Genomic DNA, 21954 nt, shown 5'->3' with positions numbered 1-21954 from the left:
AAAATATGAAATGAAACCATAATGTGATAAAATGTTGTAGAAATCTGAAACTTATGTTAATAAACATAGTTTTTGCATAAATACTGTTGCTGCAAAGATGTTTCTATATACCTAAACAGTGGCAGTGCCAGGATTTTAACAAAATAAACAAATACACACAGCAATAAAGAATTAAATAAAAATCATAGATGTCTAAAAATTAATACATATTACACACAAAATGGCACATCAACAATCTATTAATACTCGATGCGTATTGCATAGGTAAATAATTAATAACATAATTACCAACAAATTATAATGTTAGTTAAGTTTTGAAAATAATGTATAATATAGCCTATAGGTAATGGCGTAATGCCATTCATTATATTATTATTAATACATGTAGGTAGCACTGTGTGAAATATAGTAGTATATTATTCTTAATTAAATATTTTCATGATCTATTACAGTTATTTTTAGCTTATAATTTATACTTCTAGACTATATTTTCAAATTCTTGATATATTTGTAATATTCAAGAAGTGTTGAGTTGAGATGCAAACTTGTTTTTTAAATAAAAACCAGGGGTTCTATAAAATGTTTTTCTGACAATGCTGATATGAAACTTAATACTTGAACAAGTAGTTTTTTTAGGTATTAAGAAAATAATAGGTCTATAAAAAATGGGAACTTATGGGCCTTGAAAATTTAAGCAATTTTATCATTTTTAACCATCACTATCAATTTATTTGTTAAAATAATCAAAGTATGATAAACATTAGATCCAATATTATAACTATTTTATTTTCGTAAAACCATTTATAAGGACTATTATTCATTGTATAAAAGTTTAACTACAAAAAACTAATCATTCAAATTTTAAATAGTACATCAAAATTTAAAAAATAAACTTAATTTGTAAATACATGAAACTGTTTTCAAGACAATTTTATTTTATTCAAATCAAATTAATAGAAAGGAAATAAATATAAATAAATAAGACATAGGCAGTTAAAAGTTATAACCTAAGTTCATAATGTATTTGATCACAAATCATTACAAAAATGAACGGAACAGCTCATTTCAAACTGACTAGTATCAAAATAATACTTAAGCTAAATATAATATGATGATAATAAATTATGTAAATTTAGTAAATAAATGAAAAAACAAATGCCTGTTCTCATTATTAACAAATTATTTAAAGAAATATATAATATGGAACTATTAGTATTAGTGCTTTGCTATATACATGCAATCAATTATATAAAATGAAATGATTATTTTTAAAAATGTATGTTCACGAAAATGTATTATTCAATAACCGTTTCAGCGAGCAACGATGCCACAAGAAATTCCAATAACAAGGCCAATTAAATAAGATGCTAAGAATACATGAATCTCTTCAAAAACAAATTCATCCTCATCACCAGATATACGATTAAACCAACGTTTAGCTTTGCGTTCTTTCTTCCTTAATAAATCCTCAGCCTTGTCAAGTTTCTTGTCAACAAAGCGCCCCACCTGAAATCGGTCCATATATCAAGAAATGTCATACAAAAATTAAAAAATAATTAATTGATGTGTTATGTCCAATTTAAAAAGTATCAATGAATATTATATATATTTTTTATATATTTCTCGACTTCTTGTTCTTATAATTATTATTATTTTACTAAAGTTACAATATTTAAATATAAGCTTGTGATAGTTAAAATGTTGTGCAAAGAATTCTTAAATGCTGCGCATAGAAAATCTGTTTATGAGTAGGCGACACCAAGGAAGAAACCACCCGTAAATCCAGCAGCCATAATGGAGTTGGTCTCTACAATGTTTCTGACCTAAAAGACAATTAGTACAAAGAAAATATAAGAATCTCACAATGAGTAAAAAAGTACGAGTTGGGAAATTGATTTGGACATAATACATTTAATGTTTACAATATTACATTGTGTATGTTACCTTTTTCAATAATCCTTGCTTCTTGGTACTTGTACTGTCTTCGACTTGTTCAGCCACTCTTTCTACACCTCTGGTCAATTTATCCCAATTAATATTTATATAACCACTCGAATTGGCAATTTGTAGGGCTAAAATACCACTTCCGACTGTAAAAGCAGCAGCTTTACCCAATTTCATCATTATAAAACCAGTTGCCCTGGATAAAATAGAATGTATGAATACAATATATTAAAACCAAATAAGAATAAAGTTTGTATTTAGTACCATCCGGACGCCGAACCAAAAAGCAATTGTCTGGTTGCAGACTTTTTGCCAACGTCTCTGATGACTTTCTCAATCAAAGATTTCGCCTCTTCGGCAGTCTTTTCTAAATCAAAATCTTCAGATGTCGACGGGCCGTCATCTCTCTTGCTTACTGCAGCTGATGGTGCCATGTTTTTTTTAAATTAAAAATAATGTTTTCAGTCAAAAATGATAATATGTTAACTGGTTATTTCACGATTGAGAATATTATACAAAAACTGATTGTAATAAAAACGATGTATAATCAATAGCTAAAATAAATAGTAATGATTAAATGGGTAAGCGAACAGTTTCTTTTATGAAAATCGCAGAACAATGAAACAATAAAACATGAATCACTTCGAGTAATTCGGATCAATCGGATCTCGGGAAATTCGGACCAGCAATTAGCAACTGCGTCTAAGAATCTAAATAAATATCAATGTAATTTTTTATTGCAAAACAAAATATATTTTAATTTTTAAGTCACCAAAGTAGCCAACTCAACCAAATAAACGGGATAATTGCAATCTATTGTATATCGTTCACACAGTATCACCGAACTTTCTTTTGCTGCTAGATGACGCTGCTGTATACGATTTTAGGCCGGCGCCCGCTTAGATAATATAAGAATATAATATATTTAGAATACTGACTATAGTTATTCTAGGTAGAGAGCCTGAGAGCTCTAGTTATAGGTATTGTCACGGACTAAGTTAAAATATTTAAAATACATATAATATATTTAAAAAACTAATATATAAGGCAAACAACTTGTAGCGTTTACATACTTGTTTTGCAAAATTTTGTTATACTAGACATATAGCAACTAATATGTATTTACAACCTCGTGAGCCTAGCATAGATCCTATATAATCAATATAAATCTCTTATTGGAAAAATGGCACCATTTAAGATCTTGATTGATTGTGACATTCCAGCCGCTGGTTGTTTATCTGGTTTACGTTGTTGGCATTTTCCGCCTGAAATTACATAATTTTTTATATCTTTTTGCATATTTGGCCAATGATATCGCGAATTCGCGAAAGTATTTTATTAAACACTTTATGAACACCTAAATGTGCACACGACATTTTTTCATTATGAAAATGCTCGAACACCTGTTTGATTAAGCTAGATGGTAATGCTATTAATAGTTTTGGCGTGCCTCTATAAATATCTCTATGACTCTATAATACATGACTACATGAGCCTATCATCATCATTTATTACTTATGATTTCACCTTTCTATTTATTTCTGATGACTCGGGATTTTGAATTGCTTCAGTTATGTTTTGTAAAAAAATATCTCGCGTTTGCAACAAATGCACGGTTCTACCAGTGATATTATATACCGTGATGGCGTAAGTATAGAAATGGTTTTGACGATTTCTGTGTCGCAAAAAACGTATTTTAGGGCTGGGATTTTGATGCAAAGGCATCTTTTTTTCTGATGTTTTGAAACGTTTATCCGTAAGTGTAAAATGTGTTGTGGGCGATACCTACTGGTTTTTTTAAAGTATTTTTTATTTGCATTTTTTTGCATTTGTTGACAAAATTAATTCTTAAATGCATTTTTAGGACATTTTTTTATGTTTTTATTGTATTTTCTTGGTTTTTAGAGCATTTTTCATAATTTCTTCATAAAATGAACGAAAATTGTTGCGATTCACAAAAAACTTTCGGCAAACTGCAGACGGTACGAATAATAAATTATATATAGTATTATATATTCATATATTTCATGTATGAAATGATTTGATGTATGATGTACATGTATGATATGATTGATAGCTAGGGTTTTCCCCGAAAATTATCGCCGTTAAAATGTGAAACATTTTTTTAAATTATCATTTTAGAATGAATGATTAAGAAAACAGGAGCATAAAAAAACTAAATAGGTAACAACGTACAATAAACAAAAAAAAATTAATTACTGTAGTATAATTTAAATTTTTTCTAATTTTTAACCTATTATAAATATAATTTAAATGCATTTTTTTAGTTTTTTAAATCATTTTTGCATTTTTTTAAGGGCATTTTTTGAAATTTTTTAGGGCATTAAAATCCCAGCCCTATTTATCATGTTTAAAATAATTAACCAGTTTAATGTTTCTGGGTCGAAGGTAATTTTGGGTATCGCTATTTTATTTATGTTATATGTACTACAAAATATTTTTAACAACTTGAACGTAGTGAATAATGATTTATATGACGATTTTTTCATAAAATGTTGATTTTGTAATTAAATAGATTATAAATTAACTATTGAAATGTAAATAAGCGATCTGACCGATTTTTTTGTTTTGTGCCTTTAATTCGTTTACGTGGTCATATTTATTTTTTAATTCAAAACTTATCCCATTATTAATTTCAAAATCTTGTGAAACACATTGCACCAAGTGAAATGTTTCATTAAAATAGTCGCTAAACTAGTCTTGATTGACTTGTTGAATATCGAAATTAATTCAAACTCCCTGGTCATTTGTATACATAAAATCATCGTAAGAAATAGAATTGTAAAATTTTTCAGTAGAATTGAAATTGACATTTATCATATTTATATCTGATTCAGTATCATATCGACGCCCCCAACGAAGAAGGACGTAACCTTAGAATCTTAGATCATATACGATCATATATGATCTAAGGACGTAACTTATCTGGTTACATATTTTTTTTCTTGTTTTCCCGCGAAAACGGCAGTAACTCTATTCTTTCTAGGAGCTTATAAAAGTCAAATAACTAATAAACTCTCAATATTATCTTTCCGCCGAAAACAGACGTAACTCAGTTTCTATTTTTAAATTAGTACAAGCACTACAAAATATTTAGATAATTAATGACCATGGTAAAGGATATTATCAATACTATTAAATGACAAAGATAATATTATTATCATGCCGACGATAAAATAGGCATAAATAACTGAGTATATTCCCTTAGAAAATGTAATACCAGCCGATAATAATCCAACAACTAGTTTACCACTCACTGTAAGTTATGCAATAGGTATATAAATATTTTAGCTTTAACCATAGTAATTACATAATTGTTTTATGGTTTTAAATAGGGAAATAGCATACCTAAAAAAAAACGCAAACCAGCTGCAGTAAAACGGCATCTTGTAAGAAAACGTTTAAAACATACTACTGATTGGATTGATGTTAAATCTAAATGTCAATTAAACCAAGGAGAGGAACATCTCAACAGAAAGGGACAAAATAGAGATGCAAAGAAAATAGGCCCACCGTGTTCTGAAAAATGTAGAATGAAATGTTTTACCAAACTTAGCAGTACTGATCGTAAAACTATTTTTGAATTGTACTGGGGAATAAGTGATTATGACAAACAACGTGAGTTCATAGCTAGATATGTAAGAATAGTTCAGAAAAAACAATTAATGGTAAGTTCATCTCAGTCACGTAGAAATGTATCCAGGAAATATTTTATACCTGTACAAAACGAGGAAATCCAAGTGTGCTAAAAAATGTTTTTGCAAACATTTGATATTTCTGATAAAGTAATTACCTAGCAACATTTTCAAAAAAATAAATACTTCACCAGTTATACCTGCAGATCAAAGAGGCAAAAATTCTAATCGTCCTCATGCCATAAAAGACAATATGAAAAATTACATAAGACAACACATTGAAAGTTTTCCTGTTATTGATTCCCACTAAGTATATTAGATCTGAATCTACCAGAAAACATCTTGAAAATGGCCTTTCCATTTCTAAAATGCATAGACTCTATTTAGAATGGATTAAAGAGAAACCTATGACATCAACACAAGATAATTGTAGTAACATCATAAATGTATCACTTAGACAGTATACTGACATATTCAACAATGAATTTAATTTGTCATTATTAAACCTAAAAAAGACCTTTGCGACAAATGCGAGACATATAAATTGGCCAGCTTAGAAGAAAAAAATAAATTACAAGTTTCATATGATAAACATTTGTCTAACAAAACAATTGCATGACTGAGAAAGAACCTAACCTAACCCTAAAGAAAGGGCAATAAACAATCCTAAATATTGTGTTGTTGTCTTTTACCTACCAAAGGTGTTGACTTCTCCTCAGAGTTAAGTAAGTAGTTTTTACTACAAAAGAAAATATGCTACTTACAATTTCACAATTTTTGACATTGGTAATAAGCAAGATTATTGTTATATGTGGACTGAAACTGAAGGTAATAGAGGATCAAATGAAATAGGAACATGCTTGTTAAAATTTATTGAACTTTTAAAGGATAGAGGTGTAGAAGAATTCATTTTCTACTCTGACAACTGTGGAGGACAAAATAGGAATATATACATTTATTCTATGTGGGAATACGCTGCTTCAATCTACAAAGTTACCATCATTCATAGACTTTTTGAGAAAGGGCACACACAAAATGAAGGCGACAGTATGCACGCCACCATTGAATGTGCTAAAAAAGGCAAAATAATATATGTCCCATCTCAATGGATGACTTTGGTAAGATGTGCCAAACTCAAGAAAAATTTGTATGTGGTTTACGAATTGTCCAATGAAGACTTTTTGAACTTTAAGCCATTATTTAAAAATAAAAGGCTAAATTGGAAACTATCAACAAAAAAAGAAATAATAAAGTGGAATAATATTATTTAATTTATTTTGATTCATCAAAACCTGTTGGGTGTCTTGTTTGAAAATCCGCCACCTTATTAAAAACCTCTTGTTTATATTATCCATGTTTCTTTTTTTTAGTTAAAACATATTATGTTTAAGATCATTTTTTATTTTTTGATGTTAAGTATCTATTGTTAAGGCACGCCTTGGGGGGTAAGACCAACTTGTATGCTGTGACTACTAACTGCATTATGTAAAATAAATAATATAGTAATAATAACCTCAATAATACTTTGTAATTTTGCAACATCCTTATGACAACATTCCTTGAACAAACATTTTATCAAAAATATTTTTTTGTCTTGTATATATATATTCAAAATATATTATTTATAGTAAGAAATAAGAATAATAAAAAAAATATATTTATTCTATTAAAACTTAATGTTTTTTTTAAATTATAAATTCTTTTAATAACCATACATTTTGTTGTTTCACATCTGCCAGACATCCCAAGACGGATTATATTTTTTGTGATAAATTCCTTCATATTACAACCGTTTAAACTACCTTGTTCACTTACTTCAATTATTTCCTCTGCCATTAGGTACGTATGGTACAATTATTAACTATAATAGATTACCTGTATCTTCAATTAATATTTTTTAAATTTGGGTTTGCTTTTTAATTTTTTTTCAGGCTCAAATTACTTACACATAAATCTGATGTTATGGTGGATTTAGCAATCAGTTGATTCAAATATTAAACCAAACAGGGTAAGTACTAAAATATAGTGTTATTTTTAATTAGTATAGGTATTATTTTGTGCAAATAGTATTAGGTCATTACTTGATTACTTATTATTAATATAAAATTATTTACAATAGCATTGATTTTGAAACATATGATATTTTCTTGATGAAGAAGTTTGACCAGGATTAAAAGTTTATTTTGCTTGATTTTGCTACATGTTTACGTAAAAGATCATTGATTGGAGGTTTGGATATAATTAAAGAATTGAAAGAAGGCGGGGAGTTAATTTCTACTCTTAAAGGAGAAAAAATAGAAAAATAAAAATAGCTAGGTCACTTTTTTCGTTTTTGGTTATTTGAATGATGTAGTTTAATTTAATTTGGCATTTAAATATCAAAATCAATAGAACTATAGCCATAAGGAATATATTTACAAAATTATATGATAAGCCATTAGCCATGTGTATATTCAACCCAATTTTCATATGCATGTTACTCTAAGTAGCTTTTCACCTACACTTCATCCTGAACAAATATTTACAGAAAATAAAATAATACAAATATTATTGTAAAATCAATACATTCCTTTATTTTGTTCAAATGTAACAAACATCTAGAAGAAAATCATTATCAAACCTATATATTTAAATTATTTACCTAGTATATACTATTAATTTGTTTACTTATTAACAGGGCTAGGATTTGTATGCAACAGCATGTTTTTTTTGCGATTTCTGATTATTGATTTTGTCAGTAATGTCCGCGAATAACCTCATGATGAGATAAATGGTGATGTTTTTACTTTGCATGTTTTTGCATATTTTGGAAAAAATTCATATTAATGCATATATTGAATAAAATGAATATTATTGCATATTTCGATTATAAAAATGCGAAAAATGCATGTTTTATAGTATATTTCGTAATTAATATTTATAACCTAATATTAATATTTAGTATTTAATGCTAGTTCTGCCAATTAAAGTACCTATAAAACTTGGTTTTTTTGTGAAACACAAATTTTATTTTTATAAATATAATCCTATGGTACCATAGGTATGCAATTAAAAATTGAATAGTTTGACGGAGAAAGATCATTCATTTTCGAAAATTTGAAAAAATATTTGGTCATAGCATGTAACACACGTAGTGAACGTGAATTGTACATTTTATTTCTCAATTATATTACACTCGTATTAAGACAAATAATCAACCACTGATGTATTTCAATAAATAAATACTTTTTTTGTAGCTATATTTTTGTGTTCATCTTATAAAAATTAATATTTTACAATTTTTTATTGCATACAAATCCTAGCCCTGCTTATTAACTTCAAACTTTAATATAACTATACTGTAGTAGTGTAGTATTAATAATCGAGTTGTTAAAACCAAGTCAAACAATTATTATTGGATATTTGGATCTATATTAAGTATTGAAATAACAATTTTAATGGGTGTTCATATCTATCTAAGTATTATGTATTATGAAGTGAATTATTTCCCTTCGTCAATGAAGTGTATAATAATATATTTTAATAACACATTTATTCTGATCTCAGAGAAAATATTATAGGCACGATTAAAGTATTCAATTTTTTTTTACTGTTGTAAATTTGAAAGCCTAGTTTTGAATTTCTTTCAAGTCTTGACACTTCTAGAGTTTTATATTAAGTTATAGATTTGCCATTAAAACTAAAAACAATATTGCAAGATGCCGGAAAAAATAATGGACTTAGTAGGGTAGCTAAATGTAGTGTTTCCATATTGTAATTACATCAACTAAAAACACATTGGTTAACTGTATAATTCACTTTATTATAACTTATTATAAACTCTTAATATACAAAATACATGTTGTTCCTTTACGACTATACCATAGCTAGCTCATACGTCATAGCCCGCATAACAATATTCTGTTTTGGAATCTGAAATAAAAAATGTATCGAGCCATCCAAAGAAGACAAAAACTCGAAAATCGATGACTCCCATCATTTTATATTATAATGTATTAATATATCTATTATCTATCATCTATGGCAAAAGCCGATTGATGTCAGTCATCGGAGACGATTCACAATTCTAATAATTTCGACAAACAAAAGAGAATTACAAATTTCTCTTTTGTTCAATGAAATTAAAGTCGTTAAACACAACATGTTTTCTCACATATTTCATTCTGCTTAAGTATTTTTTATAAAATATCTCGATCCTTTTAGTTCGTAGTTAGATGAAGAAAGCAGTTCCTCGTATGATATCTGCACTCTGCAGGATATGGTCCAGCTTTATTTTACCCGAAGAATCGATGTATACTTAGGTAAGTTTGATTACTCATTCTATTGGGGCTTACATATCTTACTTTTTAATCTTAAAATTAAAATTTATTTCCACAGACAATTTGCTACCCGGGTGATGGTGCATTATTTTTATTCCCGAGCGCTCAACGTAAAAAATACACTAACACAAACGACGACGGCTTATCCAGGTCTCGGAATAATAACATATTTATGCAATTAAATAGGTATAAATGGTGTAGTATATACTAATCATACTACAGTGGTACAGTGTTACGGAAGTTGTTATGTCCCGTTAAATTCAACAATTTTTATTTTTAGCACATGTAAATGTTTAGTTACATTATGATATTTTAACTCTACCCTTCCTCCACAAAAAACTCAAAGTCCGGCGAAAAGTTCTAATGGGTGGGATGACTTAAGCGAGTTGAATAACGAATGAATAATAAAATATATATGAATATTACTTTGAAGTCTGTTTGTGAACCAACCGCGATTAAAACGACGCCGTAATTTATCGAACATTAAATTATTTTATAAAGCTGGTAGAATCACTAATGTAGTATATTAATAGTAGCTAATATAGTAGTATAAGTATACAGTATGTTTAAATGCTCTAAACAATATTCAGTTTCGGAATCTAAAATAAAAAATGTATCCTGTCATCCAAAGAAGTAAAAACTTTTTTTGAAATATAAAAGGGCCCGAAATCCAGCTGGTGCTGTCCGATTAATAATAATATAATATGATGACGCTGGCTAGTAATAGACGATGTTTTATTTTAACCTCCTGGCGCCTGAATCGTTTTTATGTTTTGTATTTATAAGTACCTAATGTCCATTAAAATGGACAAATCTTTCTACCCCCGATAACGCCTGACCTGTTTTTAAAATTTGCAACCGTATGTGCCGGATGTCCATTCAAATGGACATTTGTTAGAAATGTTTATATTATTTATTATTGTTCCTTATCATATCTATTTGAGGTTATAATATCATATCAAGCAAATTGAAAATAAAATATGGCCCGGCACTTAGGAGGTAAATATAAATGTCCATTGAAATGGACATCAGGCACATACGGTTGCAGTTGTTATAAACAGGTCAGGCGCTTTAGGGAGTAACACAAAATGTCCATTGAAATGGACATCAGGCGCCAGGAGGCTAAACAATCGGCGACGGCTTAGGACGAAATTCGCAATCTGCTCACTTGCACTTAATTTTTCTGACTACTGTTACCCGCACTATAAACCTGCAAAATCCAAAATGGCTGAATTACATAACATTGAAACCGCCTTTCGACGTCGGAGCAACATTAAAGGACACGATTAAGATCACCAAGGAAATAGATTACCAAATGATTGAAAATGAATTACGCGTTTTCGACAACTATGACGAGGACCCGAATGTCAAAAATTTAGCGATGCTTCTGAGTTATGCGACAAGATTTGTGGGCGGCGACGCGCCATCGATCATAATCAATGAGCCGGACGAAAACTCCAGTAATGAACCGGAAGAGTTGACCATAGAAGACGCGGTTGTCACGCCCATGGAGCAGGAAGCGGAAGTAATAGCGAAAAGTGACGATGCGATGGACGTCACGCCGGCGAGGGGAACTGAGTTGAGAAACAGTTTTGGGGATTTGGTCGGTTGGCTGGACCCGGGGTCAACAGCAACAACACGCTCACCTCTTACGTGCGATGACGACGGAGCTCGTCTCCGCCGCTTGGAGAGGCGTCACGGGCACCGTACGCCTTATATGTAATATAATAAAATATAAATAATACCTATAAGTTTAACAAAAAAAGGCATCAGACAATAATACAAGGTGACGAGAGATGGCGAGCGGGTGGTGCAATGATGTTGGCAAGTAAATGGCCACTGGTCACCAATACAGTTACTATAATACTGTACACAGTTCTCACTGCCGTGGATCGCGGGCGCGTTTGCTCGGGACGCAGACGACCATTTCAGCGGACGAAGCTTTCACGTACCTTAACAGTTTACAAGACCCCACGTCGCCTTACCTTGTGTGCTGCCCTCAACGAGGGGGGAACTTTCGGGCGCCTTCAATTCGGAGAACAACAGCACAGTACGCGTACGGTGCCCTTGACGCCTCTCCAAGCGGCGGAGACGAACTCCGTTGTCATCGCGCTAGGAGGTGAGAGTGTTGTTGCTGTTGACCCCGGGTCCAGCCAACCGACCAAATCCCCAAAACTGTTTCTCAACTCAGTTCCCCTCGCCGGCGTGACGTCCATCGCATCGTCACTTTTCGCTATTACTTCCGCTTCCTGCTCCATGGGCGTGACAACCGCGTCTTCTATGATCAACTCTTCTGGTCCATTACTGGAGTTTTCGTCCGGCTCATTGATTATGATCGACGGCGCGTCGCCGCCCACAAATCTTGTCGCATAACTCAGAAGCATCGCTAAATTTTCGACATTCGGGTCCTCGTCATAGTTGTCGAAAACGCGTAATTCGTTTTCAATCATTTGGTAATCTATTTCCTTGGTGATCTTAATCGTGTCCTTTAATGTTGCTCCGACGTCGAAAGGCGGTTTCAATGTTATGTAATTCAGCCATTTTGGATTTTGCAGGTATATAGTGCGGGTAACAGTAGTCAGAAAAATAAAGTGCAAGTGAGCAGATTGCGAATTTCGTCCTGGGCCGTTGCCGATTGTTTAAAACAAAACAGTGGCGCCGATGTCTATGCTAATGTCGGGCCATAGTCTGACTTCTTTTTTAAAAAATGTGGCCAGGTGGCCATATTTTATATACATCATAACTTTATTATGAGTATGAGTATATTAAATCTTCGTAACCGTGATTATGAGTAAATATATATTAGGGCAGGTACTTCTATATAAAATAATTAATTTATTGAGGCCGCGAAGTTTCACAAACGCCGCACCACATTTTCAAAACTTCGGCGTCACTGAAACAAAACATCGTTTATTACTAGCCAGCGTCATCTTATTACCTATATTATTATTAATCGGCCAGCACCAGCTGGATTTCGAGCCGGCTTATTTTTCAAAAAAAATTTTTTGCTTCTCTGGATAACAAGATACATTTTTTATTTCATATTCCGAAACTGTATATTATTCAGGGCATTTAAATATATAATTTCATAACCCAGAAATTCGGATTTAAGCTATTTAGGTATACCCCCCTACTGTCACAAGTTCATTATTTTTTCCGGCATTTCACAATATTGTTTTTAATTTTATGACAAAACTATAATTTAATACATAAATCTAGAAGTGTCAATAAACTTGAGAGAAATTCAAAAATAGGCTTTGAAACTTACAGCAGAAAACAAAAATTGAATACTTTAATCGTGCCTATAATAATTCCTCAGGGGGTCGTCTATCTCAAAAAGAACGAACTAGCATATACGTAATTAAACGTATAGGTACACGAGCAGTTCATTACCTTTGCTCATCTACGTTTATCATCCCGTATTCTTGAACACTATACGAGTAATGTAAACGACCGATTCTTATACGAATAATTCGAACGTACGAATTATTAAAAAGGTAGTTGGTGACTGTAAAATATCATCTTACCCCCGTTTAAGCGGATTTGTAAGAAATGTTATGGTATCACAGCCATAGTAATAATGATCATGGATAAATAATTATTTAATTAGCTTTGGTAATTAGTGTTTAGGTACTCAGTTTTGTTCTTAAGTTTTCAATATATCAACGATATTTCCGTCTTTATAATTTTTTTGTATTTGTCATCTTGTCTATGACAATATTTTTAATAAATCAATTTAACTCGTCAACATTTTAGACTTGGTTGCAATAAAATTAAAAATAATAAAGTTGTAAATTTGTTTTTAAATTGTTCTTACAAGTTACAGTACGTATTAGATGTAATTAATTTATTAGAACGTATACCTTCTTCTAAAATGGAATCAAAAAAAGGCAGAAAATCAAACTCTACAGACAGGCAAAAAAATATGTTGGTAGATTTTATAGTCTTTCATCCCGAGCTTGACTCAAGTCAGGGAAAAACAGTGTAAAATCTACAGTAAAACAACGTCAAAAAATATGGGAAAACATTGCAAATAATATGTAGAATAGTGAAGTTGGATCAAGTATTCGAGTAAATCGTGGAACGAATTTAGAAAGGTAAATATTTGGGACGGGTACAGACGTACAGATTTCTCGATTTTGATAACAACTGCAGATAACAGCGAACCTGATGAGCACGAACTTAGATATATCTTAGTTCATGCTCATCAGTGATTAAGAGGATGTTATACCCCTCGAAAATACCGTACAAAAACATGCCAATTTTGTTCCAATAATACGGCTTATTGGATGGTCTTAGAGCAAAATACCTTTGTTAAAAGTTGTAGAGGAGAGTTATATCGGGTGACGTATAAGACTCGAATTTTTATATTTTAATTTTTTATGCCAACTATTCACAAGTAAAAAAGTGAAAAAAAGAGAAAACGCAAAGGATTTTATCGATTTTTGAAAATAAAATATCGAAAATCGAGTCTTATACATCACCCGATATAACTCTCCTCTGATATTATTTATATTTTATATGGCATATTGCTACCTGCAATGGACAGTTCCTTTACAAGTTTATTATATTTATTATGAATATAATATGTGTGTACACATTCTTATTTCTTATATTGTATTCATTTGTATACATTTAACACTTTTATACTTCATAAAAAAATTAACAAAATTATATTTGTATTGTTTAATTAAATATATGTGTAAACACTATAAGTCACTGAGTCAGTCGATTTAATTTTTGTTTCAGCCTGGATTGCAGCACAAATTTGACACTATTATTTCAAAACTTTTTCTGTTAATACACAGTTTGTTGATATGCTTTACAGACTGGGAATTCTTCTTGTTTTATTCCAACATATTTTTCATTCAAATTATCAAAATACATGTAATAGCAATGAACGATTTTAATAATTTGGTTTCTTGAATTACAAAAATAAAATAAAATATACTTGCATTACTAACATTTCAAATAATAATTTTTTTTTCAGTTGTCTAAGGTTACATTGTGTTGTGTGACAATCTTGTTTTTAAAATGTATTAACTGAATCAATCTGTCCAGTTTTTAAAATTTATTTGTATGTTTAGAAAAATAGAGCAATTTTCAAATTAATTGAAGATTAAGTAATCCAATTTGCAATAATTAGTTTGAAAAAGAAGAGAAATTTATAAAATAGTTAACCCTGTAATTTCACTACCTTAATTGGTCTTAAAAAATTAGAAAAAGATAAGATAGTAGCGAATAGCGAAATTGACTTTTTTATATCCACGACTAAAAAAAAAACAGGCTTTGGATTACATGAAAATGCTGATAATGCGCATAAATGGATCTGTGAAAGTGTGAAGAATTAACCAATATAATACGTGCTAAAAATGACAACACCGAAATAACAGAATCAGATACTACACAATCTACATCGAGTGCTAATACTTACGATAATATTTATTCTGTATGGAAACATTTTGACGATAAAGTTGCACAACTCAGCACAAGTCAAAATTATGTCAAATACTACTGCTTCTATAATGAATTTATTAATGATACGCCAGTATATAGAAATTCCACCTTTAGATAGAAAAAAAAATCCTTTAGAATTTTGGAAGCAATATGAATTTACGTTTCCAGAATTATATGAAACGCAACTCAAGTATTTGAGTATTCCAGCTACATCCGATCCATCAGAGCGTGTTTTTTGATTTTTTCGAAAACGGGACAAATTACTAATGAACGTAGGAACAGATTATCACCAAAAAATTTAGATTTTATTATTTTTTTAAACAGTAATTTAAATATTTTTTAATTTATTAATTATTAGTACCTATCTATGTATTTTTAATTAGTAAAAAGTTTTTACTGTTATTATATATAAGTGATTACTAATTATTTTATAATTATGTGTAGATATTTACTAATTTAATGTTTATAAATTATAATTAAAGGTATACATACTTATACATAATGATATATAAGATACGACGAGTTATAATTAATTATATTTAACTATTTATTAATTTTTATATTTTTTAAAGATGTGAATATTTATAAAACGTGAAAAATTATTTTATTAAAAATTAAAATGTTTAAATAAATTTATAACGCATAGAAAGTTTTCTATTATTCAGTAGTCATAAGCATAACAAGTAATAACTAACAATTTACTGTAGTAAAAATTAAAAATCTGTATTTTTTAGTTACTTACCAATTGAATACGATTTATTTAAAAATTTGGTTTCTAACGATTGCTTGATAACTAATTCGATAATTCCCATTACTAAATATTATTCGATATTTCGTTCAAAACATTTCGATTATTTCGATCTAGTGATATCTCGATTATTAATATTTCATTTGGAAATTTCGAATGATTATTTCGAGTGATATCTCGATTACTAATCATTCGATTATGCCCATCATCTTTTTATTAAAAATATTAGACAACAGCATTGTGCCTGTGCGTAGGTAGGCCATACAATATAGAGGTCTCAACGTTAGTATAACTTATGAAATGAAAATGAAAATTTATGGTACAAATGTTTTGTGGAACAAAAGTATATCGGAACAGATGTACTGTTGAAAATCGAGTAAAATTTAGATATTTGGATAATTTGAAACAAATAGTAGCTGAAAAAAATTGCTTTTGTTCCAAAAAAATTATGATCCAGGTTTTAAGATCCACAAAATAATTGTTCCAAGAGATTTTTTTCCACAAAATATTTGTCCCGAAAAACCTTAGTTTCGCACAACACTTGTTTTAATGGACTTTTGTTCCACATTTAGAACATGTATTTTGTGAAACAAGTCTATTGAAACACATGTTTTGCGAAACAATATGCAATGTCCCGAACAAAAAATCTTAATAAAAATCTTTATATATTACTCTAGTCATGACTTTAGTTGCTTAGTAGCGCTCTAGGGGCCTAGGGCCATCGACCCTATTTGCAGCGATTTGCCTATTATACTGAGTGCAGGTTTATGAGTAGCTTTAGAGAGCCTAATTAACTATTAATAAATAATAATTAATGAACAAGGCTCTCTAAGTAGCGCTTTTTTTTTTATTTAATAAGATTTTAATGTTAAATTATGATATCTCGACAGTTACAATTTATATAACTAAGTAGCTCTTATGCAATATATAAAACGGTCGTGTTACTCATATTGATAATCCATCGGAGTGTTTTAATAACACATTCACAAGTACACAAGCCCGTGTCCATAATATTATACGCTTATAATATTTATAACAAGAATTTGTGGTGAATATTAAATAGGAAAATAATAAAAACATAGCTCAATAATAATAAATGGTTTAATGGTTTATGAATAGGTGCCAGATGGACAATTAAGTGATCTTTAATATAATGAGATAGATACGATATAATGATTGATGATATGAATCTTGAAAAACAAAGACATTTTCAGCAGTGAAACTCTATTGACTTCTTTTTCACTTTTCACTTTAACTATAAAAACCAGAAAGTTGATTGGTCGCTTATTGAAAAGAGCTGACAAGTAAATACAAATTTATAAAATTTGTCAAAATTAAATAAAAATTAGCTGCTAAAGAAATAGTATCATGATTTTTGTATATCTACGAAACAGGACAGATTTGGTTGTTTAGGGTCTTATTATAATCACGTTAGCTAGCACATGGGTAGTGAAGAGTTTCAGACCTTTATCTATAATAGTTTTCATTCACTATATACCTTAAAAGTTTTACATTATAAAAATACACACAAGTGTAGCTAAGATCAAAGTACAAAAATCTAAAAAGGGGCTACAAAATATGAGGTGAATTTCATACAAATAATACAACTCAAGAATTAAAAAAAAGGTTGATATTTTGGAAATAGACCACTACAATGTTGTATACTTGGAGAAAAAAAAGGATTCTGATTCAGAAAATATTCCATTTCAAACACTGCTTTATGCACAATTTGATTTATTCCTGTTGTAAAAAATAATATACACACAGATAATAATTCTTCAACAATTAAAAATTAAGAAAGCGTAAAGGTTGGCCCAGGTTAATAATGCTAGCTAAGAGTGGGTCACTTAGCTAGCATTATCAGTAGTTGTAACTTGTAGTATTATATACGTTGGATTAAGTAACACTAGTTCAAGTAAAACAATGATGTATATGGACCCATTTTATTTGGCAGTTAATAAATAATAAACAAAATATATAAACAAACAATAATGTGCAGTGCTTTACAACTCAATTTTCACCATTTTTTTTTTATCATCAGATACTTCAGTTTCTTGTTCAACAGGTGGAATTGTATCTTTTTTTTTTATATTTTCTTCAGAATATTGCTCTGGTTTATCTAAGACATTTGTTTGAAATGGAGTATTAATTTTTATATTTTCTATGTCATGAAGTGGCTTTATATTGAACATTCCATATTCATCCATTGGCCCATTAATTATTTCACATAGTGACGGCGATTCTATTGTCAAGATGTATTTGCATGTCTTTGGCTCTAACAAATAAAGTGCTACTGATTCTTCATTATATCGACCTTTGACACATTTATACCTTACCTGAAAAAAAATGTAGGGATTATGATAACAGTTGAATAGTTAATAATATTTATTATTTACTTCAGTCTCTCGTTTTTCACCAGTTTTTTGACAGATAGATCCTGAAGAGTAAAAATGAGATATAACTTGTTTTTTGCCAAAAGCATCAAGCTTTGGTTTTTTCTCTGGATTTTGAGATACCCACTTAATATGTTCATCCAAATTAAACGTTCCTAAGACAACAATTTCATCCGGTTTTCCTTTTTCTTTGTGCACTTGTTGTATGTACTTATTGTAACATATTTCATATTTCCACCAACCAGAGCCCTATAATAAATATACATTACTATTGAGACCATTGATCAATGTTTTTTTTACACAGTTTTTTGCTTACTCCATATAAACATAAATCTCCATTTACATATTCTTCAATTTCATTGGTTGGTGTTTTAGAGTGCATTAATAAAGAATCTTCTTTTGACAAATTTAATTCTGATTCTTTACTTGGTTGTATTTTAACCTGTATTTTAGTTTCTCCATTCTTGAAAAATAAATAATTCATAATATATAAAAAAAGTTATTATTTTATTTATTTATGAATCAAATTTAAAATGAAAAATAACCAAGAAAAAAAATAGAAAAGCAAGATAGTTTAAAAAATAAAATATTAAACCTTATCTATTGAAACAGCAATTATGTAATTTTCCTTTTTATTGAGAGGATCCTTTAAAAATAATAAAATTAAAATACTTTCAAAAATAAAAAATAAATAATAAATAAAAGGCAACTAGTAAGCGAACTGTATTAAATATAAACTAAAAATAAAGTAAGTTAGACTTACAGTTAGCATTTTTATTTGTTTTTTCAATTTAGATGTATCGGATTGAAGAACTTTCAGGTTGTGGGGTTTACGCATTGAATCACCAATTGGAAGGCAATCAATATTTAATTCATCACTGTTTGGTGGCCTATTGAAATTATTGAAAATTAAAGTTACATAATTGAACAGAAACATTAATTTTATAAAAATAATATTTAATATATTATTTATTCGTTACAAATAATGAATACTAACTTGTACCAAGGATGTGTGCATAAAAATGATGTTAAAATGATTACTTCATATTGGCATGTGGATGTTTCTTTTACTGAAAACACATTATGTTTACTTTGAGGATAACAAACATACAAGACATTGGTTTGTCTTGGTCGACCACTAAGGTCACAAACTGTGCCATCAGACATGCTCATTTCAAAATAGGGTAAGTTTACACCATCAACTTTTCTCGTCTTTGTAGGTCCTGGATAATTTAAATTTGCTAATCTTTTCAGTTCCTCTTCTGCAAAACAACATAATTTAATGAAGTAACTTATCACATTATATATGAATTGGTTAAAATAGAGATTGATGTATTTCATACAAATTCCTATTATACTTAATTCTGGTTAGAACACTTTCTGATTTATCTGTCTCAAATTTACAACAAATATTTTGTACATAAATTTACCTAATTTAAGACCATCAAAAATTTTCCATTTGCCCAGGAAGTACTCTTGCTCTTTCTGTGTCTTTCCCTCACGTTCGTTATGATATTGTCGGACATGCCGCCCATGGCATACCTCATAAATCCAATAAGTATCGACCTGTTAATAAAAAAAATTGCAATTCAAATATGTTTAATAATAGTTATAGAATATATCTTACTCTATAAGAACAAGCTTGTTTTGAGAATAATGGTGATAACAGTTCCAATGGGCTAGGTCCATTATAAGTCGTATCGGATTCTTTATTTACTTCATCTTGGTTTGGTAAAATACACTGATATGATTCACCAATAGCTGTTATTACATTTAATGTGTTTTCATCTTGTTCCTGAAAAATTAAAAATAAATTATTGTTATTGGGTGTTAACATGCCAGGTCACTCCTATGAATTTAAATTAAGGCACCTGGTGCCAATGAAATTTTATCTATAAAAATACACACAATACACTATGGGAATAATGATCCTGTCCTATAGAATCAATTATATTTGATCATTTTTCCTTTTTACTAATAGAGAGTACAATTTTACAGATCTTATTGAATCTTTTTAAAAATATTTTAACCTTAAACTTTATAATATATCTTTAAAAATAAGCCTTCTTTACAAAAGATTTTATACTTTTATTTAAAATTAAATAAAACCCAGAGATCAAGGTGATCTACAGGAACTAGGAAGTCTTAATCTTTCAGATAAAAAAATAGTTATCGGAATCTGACACTTCTACAAGGCCTGAGAGCTCATAAATAGGTATCGAGAAGTAGATTAGTGTAAATGTATTAAAATTAAGGTGTTAACTAAAATATAAAAAAAAATTTTCGAATTTAATAGAATTGTGGAAAAATCAAAAAATTGGTAGCTTATCTCAAAAATAATATTTTATGTGAAGTAAGAAATTGATTTCAAAAGGTACTTCTTAAAAAAATTACTCTTGCTCATTTTTTCTAAAAATGTGTGATTTTAATATTGTTCTCTGTAACAGTCATGGTACAGGATGGGTGCATCATAAATATATCACAACAATTAAATTTTGTTAAAACTAAAATATTTATTTATAAATAATTATTGCTATTTTCATTGTTCTGATGTGATAAGCTTATTAATGTGAAACCATTTTAATTATAACATTTAAGGGATTATATTAAATCAACTTTTAACTGTTTGAAACTTACCTTCACCAATCGGTCAGTGACATCTTTACCAGGCCAATTTATTTTGTACAGTATAGTGTCATCGAATCCTTTAAACTCTTGTGAATAACAAAAGTTTAACGAAAAAACAATAAGCAATTTCAAATAAATTCTATATGACAATATCATATTATAATATAGTTCAAGATGAATAAATCTAAATAACAATGGTAGCAAATTCAAATGTAAGTATGTTCAAAGAATGTTTTTCAGTAACGTTCGGTTTAAAGACTTCATCACTGTAAAATATACAAAACAGATGGCAAATTGGCAAACACAAAAATACAGAAGATATTTGTAAAAACAATAAACTGAATAAACATTAAGCAATATGTGGACGAAATTTGACAGACGATAAATGGGTAACTACTAACTAAAAACACTATGGTGATAAGCTTTATTCATTATCAATTTGTAACATATTATCTTTGATAGGTATTGAAAAACATGACAATATCTATTTTGTCAAGTTGAAAGGTATATTCAAAGAATTGATATATTTTATTGTATCGTAATAGACTATTATTGCTATTATTACTCTGTTATATCGCATTATATCCATATAGCTTAATTGTATCAATACATCTTGGATACAATAGTTTTTACAGAAATTATAATTTATATCTCCTAACTGGGATTATATTTTTAATCGTGCTCCCAACAGTTCCGACGTGCCGTAGCCAGATAATATTTTGTGGGGTGAGAAGTACTTCATTTTTACACTAGTGTTTGTCACAAATTATAATACTCTAAAATAGGTAGGTCTACTTATCATCTACCTA

The 21954-nt window shown here is 29.4% G+C and overlaps 3 protein-coding genes across 5 annotated transcripts; 1 reads left to right on the top strand and 2 right to left on the bottom strand.

Moving 5' to 3' along the window:
- Positions 1–992: 992 nt before the first annotated feature.
- On the bottom strand, positions 993–2710 carry LOC111034905 (FUN14 domain-containing protein 1-like). 2 transcript variants are annotated; one of them, XM_022316328.1, is made up of 3 exons: positions 2209–2710; positions 1945–2140; positions 993–1506 (listed from the first exon to the last, which is right to left on the bottom strand). In XM_022316328.1, exons 1-3 carry the CDS (start codon positions 2376–2378, stop codon positions 1312–1314), a joined length of 561 nt encoding a protein of 186 aa, XP_022172020.1. In that variant the 5' UTR covers positions 2379–2710; the 3' UTR covers positions 993–1311. The 2 variants fall into 2 exon arrangements, with proteins under 2 accessions (XP_022172020.1, XP_022172021.1); XM_022316329.1 differs by lacking the exon at positions 993–1506 and adding an exon at positions 1598–1823 and having other exon boundaries at positions 2209–2707.
- Positions 2711–5017: 2307 nt separating this feature from the next.
- On the top strand, positions 5018–7201 carry LOC111034909. Its single transcript, XM_022316336.1, has 2 exons — positions 5018–5223; positions 5301–7201. The coding sequence occupies exon 2, from the start codon at positions 6410–6412 to the stop codon at positions 6869–6871; it is 462 nt and encodes a 153-aa protein (XP_022172028.1). The 5' UTR covers positions 5018–5223; positions 5301–6409; the 3' UTR covers positions 6872–7201.
- A 10852-nt stretch (positions 7202–18053) lies between these two features.
- LOC111034901 (endoplasmic reticulum lectin 1) lies at positions 18054–21546 on the bottom strand. Of its 2 annotated transcripts, XM_022316323.1 has the most exons (9): positions 21155–21546; positions 20145–20312; positions 19948–20083; positions 19515–19779; positions 19281–19407; positions 19113–19163; positions 18834–18980; positions 18521–18766; positions 18054–18460 (listed from the first exon to the last, which is right to left on the bottom strand). In XM_022316323.1, exons 1-9 carry the CDS (start codon positions 21299–21301, stop codon positions 18128–18130), a joined length of 1620 nt encoding a protein of 539 aa, XP_022172015.1. In that variant the 5' UTR covers positions 21302–21546; the 3' UTR covers positions 18054–18127. The 2 variants fall into 2 exon arrangements, with proteins under 2 accessions (XP_022172015.1, XP_022172016.1); XM_022316324.1 differs by lacking the exon at positions 19113–19163.
- Between the last annotated feature and the right edge of the window lie 408 nt (positions 21547–21954).

This window comes from Myzus persicae, unplaced genomic scaffold (assembly GCF_001856785.1).
Source record: "Myzus persicae strain clone G006 unplaced genomic scaffold, MPER_G0061.0, whole genome shotgun sequence".
Taxonomy (NCBI): domain Eukaryota; kingdom Metazoa; phylum Arthropoda; class Insecta; order Hemiptera; family Aphididae; genus Myzus; species Myzus persicae.
This window is presented reverse-complemented; position numbering and strand designations above follow the sequence as displayed.

Coding starts and splice junctions, on each gene's coding strand:
- LOC111034905 (XM_022316328.1), bottom strand. CDS start 2,378: ATGGCACCATCAGCTGCAGTAAGCAAGAGAGATGACGGCCCGTCGACA. Junction 2,141..2,208: donor TTTGGTTCGGCGTCCGGATG/GTACTAAATACA, acceptor TATTTTATCCAG/GGCAACTGGTTTTATAATGA. Junction 1,507..1,944: donor AGCAAGGATTATTGAAAAAG/GTAACATACACA, acceptor GACCGATTTCAG/GTGGGGCGCTTTGTTGACAA.
- LOC111034909 (XM_022316336.1), top strand. CDS start 6,410: ATGTGGACTGAAACTGAAGGTAATAGAGGATCAAATGAAATAGGAACA.
- LOC111034901 (XM_022316323.1), bottom strand. CDS start 21,301: ATGATATTGTCATATAGAATTTATTTGAAATTGCTTATTGTTTTTTCG. Junction 20,313..21,154: donor TCACTGACCGATTGGTGAAG/GTAAGTTTCAAA, acceptor TTAATTTTTCAG/GAACAAGATGAAAACACATT. Junction 19,408..19,514: donor TGCACACATCCTTGGTACAA/GTTAGTATTCAT, acceptor TAATTTCAATAG/GCCACCAAACAGTGATGAAT.